Source organism: Eschrichtius robustus, chromosome 13 (assembly GCF_028021215.1).
Source record: "Eschrichtius robustus isolate mEscRob2 chromosome 13, mEscRob2.pri, whole genome shotgun sequence".
Taxonomy (NCBI): Eukaryota; Metazoa; Chordata; class Mammalia; order Artiodactyla; family Eschrichtiidae; genus Eschrichtius; species Eschrichtius robustus.
The window spans coordinates 18,883,549-18,893,320 of record NC_090836.1 but is presented as its reverse complement, the minus strand read 5'-3'; the positions used below and the strand labels follow the sequence as shown (position 1 = coordinate 18,893,320).

Genomic DNA, 9,772 nt, shown 5'->3' with positions numbered 1-9,772 from the left:
AGCTATGTACGAGTACCTCTCAGGCTACTAATTAGGAGGCTGAACTGCTAACCTCTAACTGTGCAATTTGCAATTTTTTTTTTTTTTTTTTTTTTTACATTACAACATCTTGTAACACAATGCGTTATTTTCCATTAAGATTGTTGCTAAACTTCAGTTTTCTAATTCTTCTCTTTATATTTTTTGGTATTTAAAAAGAAAAACTGGTAGTATGGCAACGCTTTGATTTCAGTAAAAAAAGCTCTTTCACCTCTACCACCAAAACAAAACAAAACACACTAGGATTAGCTGATCATGTACTATAGCTGACCTTGAGAGTATGGTAAGGGCATTTTTAAGGGTAGAGTTAGACTCCATAAAAAAACTGCAGGTAGATCTAAGGAAATTTGCATTGCATGTGGTCTCTATCCTTTTGTCATAGTTTGGATGGATAAAGGTTTCTCTAGTCCAAAAAGTCAGTGGTTTCTCTTTTAGATTTTTATGTTGAGGTAGTTCAACTTCTCACTTATGTAAGCAATATTCCTTCTGTAGAAGAAATGTTTGCTTTAAAAAGATAATTCTGGGTCACCACTGCCTAGAGTACTTAATTTAACCTGTTGAGTAATTTTTTTTTTATTGAGGTAAGATCGGTATGTAACATTACATTAATTTCAGGTGTACGATATAATAATTTGATATATGTATACACCACAAAGTGATCAACACAGTAAGTCTAGTTACCACCCATACAATTGACCACTTTCACCCATTTTGCCCACCCCCAACTGTCTTCTTCTCTGGTAACCACCAATCTTTTCTCTGTATCTATGAGTTTAGTTTTGTTTTGTCTGTTCATCTGTTTTCTTCTTTAGATTCCACATATAAGTGAAATCAGACGGTATTTGTCTTTCTCTGACTTATTTCACTTATCATGATACCCTCAAGTTCCATCCATGTTGTCACAAATGGCAAGATTTCCTTGTTTTTCTCTATGGCTAAGTAGTATTCCACTGTATATACATACACCACATCTTCTTTATCCATTCATCTATCAAGGGACACTTAGGTTGCTTCCATATCTTGGCTATTTTGTAAATAATGTTGCAATTCAAATGCATACATCTTTTCAAATTAGTGATTTTGTGTTCAGCAAATACCAACAAGTGGAAGAGCTGGACCATATAGTAGTTCTATTTTTAATTTTTTGAGGAACCTCCATAATGTTTTCCATAGTGGCTGCACCAATTTACACGCCCACCAACAATGTACAAGTGTTCTCTTTTCTCCACATCCTTTCCAACATTTGTTAAACTTTCTTTTTGATAGTAGTCATCCTAATGGGTGTGAGTTGATATCTCATTGCAGTTTTGATTTGCATTTCCATGATAATTAGTGATGCTGAACATCTTTTCATGTGCCTGTTGGCCATCTGTATGTCTTCTCTAGAAAAATGTCTATTTAGATCCTCAGCCCACTTAAAAATCAGATTGTTTGATTTTTTGCTATTCAGTTGTTTTAATTCTTTATACATTTTGGGTATTAACTCCTTATCAGATATATGATTTGTATTCCCATTCAGTAAGTTGTCTTTTAATTTTGTTGATGGTTTCCTTTGCTATGCAGAAGCTTTTAAGTTTGATGTAGTCCCACTTATTTTTGCTTTGGTTACCTTTGCTTTTGGAGTCAGTCCAAAATTTCAATGCCAAGACCAATGTCAAGGATCTTACTGCCTATGTTTTCTTCTAGGAGTTTTATGGTTTCAGGTCTTACGTTCAAGTCTTTAATCCATTTTGAGTTAATTTTTGCCTATGGTATAAGATAGTAGTCTAGTTTCATTCTTTTGCATGTAGCTATCCAGTTTCCCACTGTATATTCTTGGCTCCCTTGTTGTTATTTAATTGACCATATTATTTGTGGGTCAATTTCTGGGCTCCCTATTCTGTTCCACTTATCTGTGTGCCTATTTTTCTGACAATATCATACTGTTTTGATACTATAGCTTTGCAGTATCGTCTGAAATCATGGACTGTGATACCTCCAGTTTTGTTCTTCTTTCTCAGGATTGCTTTGGCCATTTGTGGTCTTCTGTGGTTTCATACAAATTTTAGTATTGTTTGTTCTAGTCCTCGAAAAATGGCATTGTAATTTTTGATAGGGATTGCATTGAATCTGTAGAAAGCTTTGGGTAATATGGACATTTCAACAATATTAATTCTTCCAATCCATGAGCATGGAATATTTTTCAATATTTTGTGTCTTATTTCTTTCACCAATGTCTTATAGTTTTCAGTATACAAGTCTTTCACCTTGTATTAATTTATTCCTAGGTATTTTATTCTTTTTGATACAATTATAAATGGGATTGTTTTCTTAATTTCTCCTTCTGATAGTTGGTTATTAGTTTAAAGAAAGCAACAGGTTTCTATACATCGATTTTGTATCCTGCAACTGTAGTGAATTCATTTATTAGTTCTAACTATTTTTCCGTGGAGTCTTTCTTTATACAGTGTCATGTCATCTGTAAATAGCGACAGTTTTACTTCTTTCCTTCCAATTTGGATGCCTTTATTTTTGAGTATTTTTAAAGTTAAAAATATCATCCTGATATCTTCATTTGGGAATTTTCCACTCCTGATGAATCCAGTGGTATAATCTTTTTACTGGAATGGTTAATGCTGATTTTAGTATTTGATATGGCATATATTGTTATTGCTACTTTTGATGCATGGTATGGAGTGATTTGTGTTACCTCCTGCGTGTGTGTGTTTCAACTTCCCTAATTTTTTTCTGATGGTCTGAGCTTATAAATTAGGCCTCATTTTAGCATGTTTATGTATATATACAATTGGGTCGATTCTTCAAGATGTTTAATCAAGCTTATCTGGTCCAATTAGTCGAACACAATTTCCTATGGTAGGAGGTCCTGAACTACTGCCAGCATTGTAGGTCTTATCTTTAGGTTTGCAGATGTTTAATAACCACATTGAGATGATCTAAGAGTGCAGGGCAATTTCTTTCAAGCAGTGGCTTTGGATTTCGAAATTTTTTGGGTTTTTTTTTCCCCCAAGATCTACCTTAACATCTGTCACCTAGTACACGTGTACATGACTGAACAGAGTGTTAACTGCAGAATAATTACGCGACTATCCGAGAGGTTCCTTAAATTTTTCACTCTGTTTCAGATATAAGAAAAACTGTTCCCTTTCCAGGTGGAAACCAGTTAAGCTGATTTCACGAACTACTAGTGGGTCGTTAAAGGCAGACTGAAATCGCTCCTCTAGCAGTCTCCGCTGCTGCTCCTTCTGTCCCAGCCTTTTGGAAATGCATTGCAGAAGTTACCGAGCCGCAGCTGCGCTTCGTTCCTAGAGGGTGGGCCGGTTTTCTTCCCGGGAAGCAGCAGGGCGCCGACCTACAGCCCCAGGCTCGGTGGATGATGCGGGGCTCGACCCGTTTCCCTGCCTACCAGCTTCCTCGAAGTCCGTCCCGCCTCCTTCATCTGCTCTCGGCGAATTTAGTGCCTCCCCTGAGAAGTGGGCCGAGCGCCGAGCGATCGATGCCTCCTCCCCGCCCTGGGGGCCGCCATTTTGGGGGGAGGAGAAACACTCGTAGGGGCGGCTGCGGCTCAATGGGATGTTGACTGGCTTCTTCTCTTGCCAGCGCTGTGGAGCCGGGTCAGAAGCCTCCACCGGGGCCGCTCCTCCGGCTGCCTCTCCGGAATGAGGCCTCAGTTCCCGCGCAGGACGGCTCCCTTTTTCTTCCGAGAGTAAGTGGCGGCCGGCGGCGCGGCGCGCCCCCGCGCGCCCTCCGCTGTCAGTTACCCCGCGCGGCCCCGTCCCTCCCCCGCCCCGCTGGGCGCTCGGCGCAGACTCGCTTGTTTATTTCTGCAGGAGCCCAAGGAGAGGCCGAAGCCGAGACGATGCCTGGGAAGCTGAAGGTGAAAATCGTGGCCGGGCGCCATTTGCCGGTGATGGACCGAGCTAGTGACCTGACTGATGCCTTCGTGGAGGTTGGTGCAAGGTCCTGCCCCTCCAAACACAGGGAGCGCCGAGCCCTGTGAAGGATCTTAGCCACCTTGCCCGCAGCCTCTCAGCCCATTCCCCTGTCGACCGCCCTGCTGGGTGCCGTGCTTGTCCAGCCCTCCCTGGAGGGCTGCCTGCCGAGACTGTAGCCCATGTGACGGGGGCAACTGCTCGCAGGCGTCCGCGGCGCGCTCTGCCGCGCGGGGAGGCTTTTACTGCTCTGCCTGCAGGGTGACCCTGATGTCAGGACTCCTAACAGGCCACCTGCCAGTCAGGGCATCCCGAGGTGTGACCACGCGGCCACTGAAACACACACACACACACAGACACACACACACACACACACACACAGACACACACACACACACACACACACACCCTTCTTTGGTGGGGGGAGGGTAGCTAGCTTTTAATGCTACAGTGATGGAGATGATGTTTAAGAATGTAGATACGGTCCGTTATGGGCACTGGGGGAGCTGCAAGGCGATCTCCTCTTTAACATATTATTTTCTGAATCATCAGTGTAAGTTCTAAGACCCAAGTGCAACACTTTTCTTCTCTCGTATAGACTGGTAGGTCGAGGAGCTGTTTCAGGGTAATTTAGTGCCTTGTGGTAGGAAGCCAATTAAGTGCCATGGATTTAAATTGCAAAATTGCTTTTTAAATCTAATGATTAGTTTAAAACTCATGCTAATTAGCACAGGCCCCGGAAAGTAATAATCCGGAGAAAGAAGCCAAGTAAGATTGTAATAAAAATTGTCACGGTGAGCCAGAGCATTAGAACGATAATCGTTTGGGCTATTAATGCTTAGAGTTGATAGATACATGATAATATACAGCCTGATTCCATATCAATATAAAATACTGTTGATGTTCCCTAAAGATTCTCTGACCTAATCAGACATTGCCATTGCAGTTCTCAAGCTCAACTTCATTTTTATGTGAGAAACAGTTACTGGGTGTGTTCTTGGGCCAGATGATAGGTCATGGGGATACACAGATTGCCAAAGCCTAGTCTTTGCTTTCTGGTATCTCAGAGACTGACCCACACAATTTAGGTTAATAAATAATAGCTAATACGTAGTGAGTCTCATTATTGCCAGGTCTGTGCTAACTTTTTTTCAATTCTTAGTCCTTATAACAGTCCTGCTATTGTATTATTTTCCCATATTATAATTGAAGTACCTGGAAGACACAAGTTTTTTGTTTTTTTTTTTTTAAATTTTGTCATCAAGGTACCCAAGAGGTACAGTGGGTATACAGAAGACTTTTTTTGTTTTATTTAAAATTAATTAATTAATTAATTAATTAATTTTTGGCTGTGTTGGGTCTTTGTTTCTGTGCGAGGGCTTTCTCTAGTTGCGGCAAGCGGGGCCACTCTTCATCGCGGTGCGTGGGCCTCTCACTATCGCGGCCTCTCTTGTTGCAGAGCACAGGCTCCAGACGCACAGGCTCAGTAGTTGGGGCTCACGGGCCTAGTTGCTCCGCGGCATGTGGGATCATCCCAGACCAGGGCTCGAACCTGTGTCCCCTGCATTGGCAGGCAGACTCAACCACTGCGCCACCAGGGAAGCCCCTGTTTGTTTGTTTTAATATCACATGGACTTTTGTTTCCAAGCAGTATATACATGTAATCAATCAAAACATATGTGAAAGGAACCATGAAACCTGAGAACTGCTATGGGGACTTGCTGGTACATAGGAACCTAGCAAATTCAGGAACCACGGGAAAATGTTTTGAGATAACATTTGCGTTGTCAACCTCTATTGACTGTTTTCACAATTAAAAATATTTTATAACTTAAAAAAAAAGCCTAGGAACAGTAAATAATTTGCCCAAGGTGCCTTAACCTTGTAAATCTCCAAAGCCTAGTGGTTTGTTAATCCACAGTGCAAATACTGCCTCTCCAGGCAAGATGATGAGTGTTTCTGCAGACTGTGGAAGCTTAATTCTGTCTCTGAAGGTTTAGGGAGGCTTCCTAAAAAAAGTGACATTTGAACTGGGCCTTGTAGGGTACCCAGGATTTTACCAAGCAGAGGGAACATCAGAGGCACAGAGTGGGATACACGGTGTGGTAGGAAACCATCTTAGTTTGGGATGTGTCTGGAGTCAAAGTGGATGTGTGCGTAGTGGAGGTTGTGAGGGATAAGGCTGGGAAGGTAGGTTGGCGCCAGCGCCCTTTTCTGTGTTTTTTGTAAATAGAGGGTAAACGGGGGAAGTTCTTCAAGCAGAAATGAAGTAAGATCATGTTTGGATTAGGTTGTTTCTTTGTAGAATGACTTGAATGGTGATGTTATCGATGGACTGGATAGATGAGAGATGAGGCAAGGAGATCAGTTAAGAAGGTGGTAAAATTACCCAGACAATATGTGCACGTTTAGAATGGCAGTGGGAATGGATTAAAGGGGAAAGATTTGAGGGACATTTCTTAGGTAAAATTCTCAGGCCTTGGTAACAAATGGCTTTTGCTGGTGAGGGAGGGGTTGGATTCAAGGGTGACTCATTAATTCCTTCTTTCAACAAATAGTTACTGAGTGTCTGCTCTTTGCCAAGCCACATGCTAGTCACCGATCTAGCTGATGCATATGTGATGGTGAACAAAATAGACTTGGTTCCTGTTTTTACGGAGTTTATATTTTGGTGGGAGAGCCAGACATTAAAAAGTAAAGAAAGAGTACATTTATTTATTTATATTTTTATTTTTTATTTATTGGCTGTGTTGGGTCTTCGTTGCTGTGCACGGGCTTTCTCTAGTTGTGGCGAGCGGGGGCTACTCTTCATCGTGGTGCACGGGCTTCTCATTGCAGTGGCTTCTCTTGTTGCGGAGCATGGGCTCTAGGGAGCGCGGGCTTCACTATCAGTAGTTGTGGCTCGTGGGCTCTATAGAGTGCAGGGCTCAGCAGTTGTGGCGCACGGGCTTAGTTGCCCCGCAGCACCTGGGATCTTCCTGGACCAGGGATCGAACCCGTTTCCCCTGCATTGGCAGGCGGATTCTTAACCACTGCACCACCAGGGAAGTCCCAAGAGTACATTTATAATTACAAGTTGTGATGAGTGCCATGAAAGAAAACGATAGAAAGAGAATCTCAGGAACTTTAGGTTGAATTATCAGGGGAGGCCTCCGAGGAGGTGCCAGTTAGGCAGAGACCTGTGGACGAGAAGGAGCTAGCTGCTCACAGTGTGTTTGTGTGTGTGTGTGTCTGTCTGTCTGTCTGTCTGTGTAGGGGAGGGGCCGGGCAAAAGAGGCTGGAGGATAGGAGAGTCTCAGCAGAGGGAAGATCCTGAGGGTTTGCTTTGTTTTAGGAAGTGAAGGAAGATGTGTGTGCTGGCATGTAGTAAGTGAAGGGGAGAGTGCTGTAAGGTAACGTTGGAGAGTTAATCAGGGAGCCAGTTGTGCAGGATCCTAGAGGCCATGACTGAAGGTTGGATTTTATTCTCAGTTCAGAGGGAAGAAGCACTTGTTGAGATGAGCACTCTTGTTGCTGTTTGGAGAATGGACTGCAGAGGGGAAAGAGCTGAAGCAGGCAACTAGTTAGGAGATTCCATTATAGTTCAAAAAAGAGGCAGTGAGGGTCAAGGTGATGGTTTTGCTAGTAGAAGTGGATGGATTCCAGGTATGCTTTGAAGATAGACAGTAGAGGATTTGTTGGTAGACTGGAGTAGGGATCAGGGAAAGGGAGACTGAAAGGTGATTCCTAGCTTTCTGGAGTCACTGGGGCAATTTTCTCAGTCTCCATAGGGTTGAGGGAGACTGAGTGGGTTGAGAATCAACTTCCATTTGGGCATGTTAAATTTGAGATGTCTTTGGTTCCTTTAATTGGAGTTGTCAAGGAGAAAGTTGGATTTGTGAGTATGGTGTTTCGAAGAGAGGTATGAGTTAAAAATAAGCTCACACAGGCCAGTGCTTCTCAACTCTGTGAGACCCGGTCCTGCCTTTATATAGCAGGTATTTTGAAATCTTCCCTCTACTATCTTGGCATGATAGCTATAGCTAATATAACCTATCTATGCCCACAGTTTAAAAAAAAATCAATATAATGCTCTAACTGTAATATGATAGAGAAATAAAAGTATTTTTACATGTGTTTCAATATGGAAGTGCTTGTTAATGACCACAGAAGACATGAAGTAATCAGGTTGCGCCCATGATATTTACTGAGCCTTTGTATATATCAGATACTATACTGGCTGTTGTACAGCATGCTGGGGATAGAGCAGTGAGCAAAATGAAAGTTTCTGTAGTCACGGAACTTAGGTTCTAGTGGGAGGAAGGAGTTAATCAAAAAAATAGTTAAGTAAGAGATAAAGTATGCTAGATGGTGAGAAGCTTCCTATGTGGAGAAAATAAAGCAGAATTCAGGATAGGAAGTACCTCACCTCCATGTAAAATCACGTGAACATGACTGCTCCTCTCACAGAGTGAGACAGTTGTGTAGTTTTGGCATCTCAGATGGGCCTTCACTGCCATTGGTTATCTGATTTCCCAAAATACACTATAGTCAACTCATGGGAAAGAGAGTTGTCCATTAATTTTCACAGTGGTTGCATTTTCTTGACAGTTAAAGTGTATTAAAACCCATCATAATATTCTATCTATAAACCTGAGTTAGGGTCTAGGTAGGTTTTTCGCCCATGTGGCTATCTGGTGTGGATATTTGAAAGTCATGACATGAGACAAGTCTTCATTGTTGGGGACTGTCTCTTGAATTGCAGGACAGCATCTCTGGCCTTCCTTACTAAATACTATTATTCGTCCCAAAAATGAAATTTTTGAAATTTAGAAATTATTCGTTCCTAAATTTGCAAAGTTTCTTTAGAAGTTGGTTCTGTCCCTTTTGCAAACCATTGACTTAGGGGAGAGAAGAGGGAGCGAGAAGAGGGATGGATCCTTGAATGAACATGACATTAAGAATTTATTAGAGGTGGAGGACTAGGGGAAGGAAATTGAGATTGTTAGCCAGTGGGTGGGAGAAAAATCTAGAAAGTAATGTCTCAGAAGGCAAGAGAGGAAGTTTCTAGAAAGAGGAAGTCCTCAACTGTCAAATGGCACTGAGAGGTCAAGTAAGGGGACAGAGAAATCACTGGATTGGACAACATAAGGATGTTAAGGGTCCTGGCTTGAGGAGTGACAAGGGCGGAAGCCCATACTGTAGTGATTTAGAGGGTTAAAGTACACGGGAGTAAGGAAGTAAGAGAGGCATGAATAGGCAATTGTTTCAGGAAGTATGGCTGTGAAGGGAGAGGAGAAATAGTGTGGTATTTGGGGGGAGTATGCAGCTTTTAGTACTTAAAAAAAAATAAGTTGGAAGATATTAGAACATACTTGTGTGCTAATAGGAATAACCCAGCAGAAAGGGAAAGATTAATGCAGGAAAAAGGGGATAGTGAAGGATTACAGTATAATAAAGGGATAAATTTTGTGATATGGACTCTAAGTACCATATAAGCTCATAGGAAAGGGACATAATGAAGCCCGAGCTGGTGATGAGAAATCTTTGTGCCTGGCTTGAAAGGTGGTGCCATTTCCATAGGCAGAGAGGAAAAGGGGGCATTTTTTGGATGAAGAGGATAAACGATAAAAGCAAAAGGAGGGAATATAGCACATGTAATTGAAGGGAGGGTTCTTGTTAAATAGAAGTGGGAAATAAAATTTGGCTGGGTAGAGAGGATGCCGATTACTAAGTGGTCTGAAAACGATGGGGAGAAGTCTGTACAGCAGATGCTCTCTTAACCAGTTTCTGCTAACTGCCTCGTTACAGTGCCCAGTGCTCTG

General features: G+C 42.2%; 1 protein-coding gene across 3 annotated transcripts in view; it reads left to right on the top strand.

The window, feature by feature from the left end:
* The first annotated feature begins 3,578 nt into the window (after window positions 1–3,578).
* The window catches only part of C2CD5 (C2 calcium dependent domain containing 5), an 81,393-nt gene continuing 75,199 nt past the window's right edge, over window positions 3,579–9,772 (top strand). For all 3 annotated transcript variants that reach the window (XM_068559943.1, XM_068559942.1, XM_068559941.1), the window contains exons 1-2: window positions 3,579–3,742; window positions 3,867–3,985. In XM_068559943.1, coding sequence (XP_068416044.1) covers window positions 3,896–3,985 — 90 coding nt within the window. In that variant the 5' untranslated portion in view covers window positions 3,579–3,742; window positions 3,867–3,895. The remainder of the gene's footprint in view (window positions 3,743–3,866; window positions 3,986–9,772) is intronic.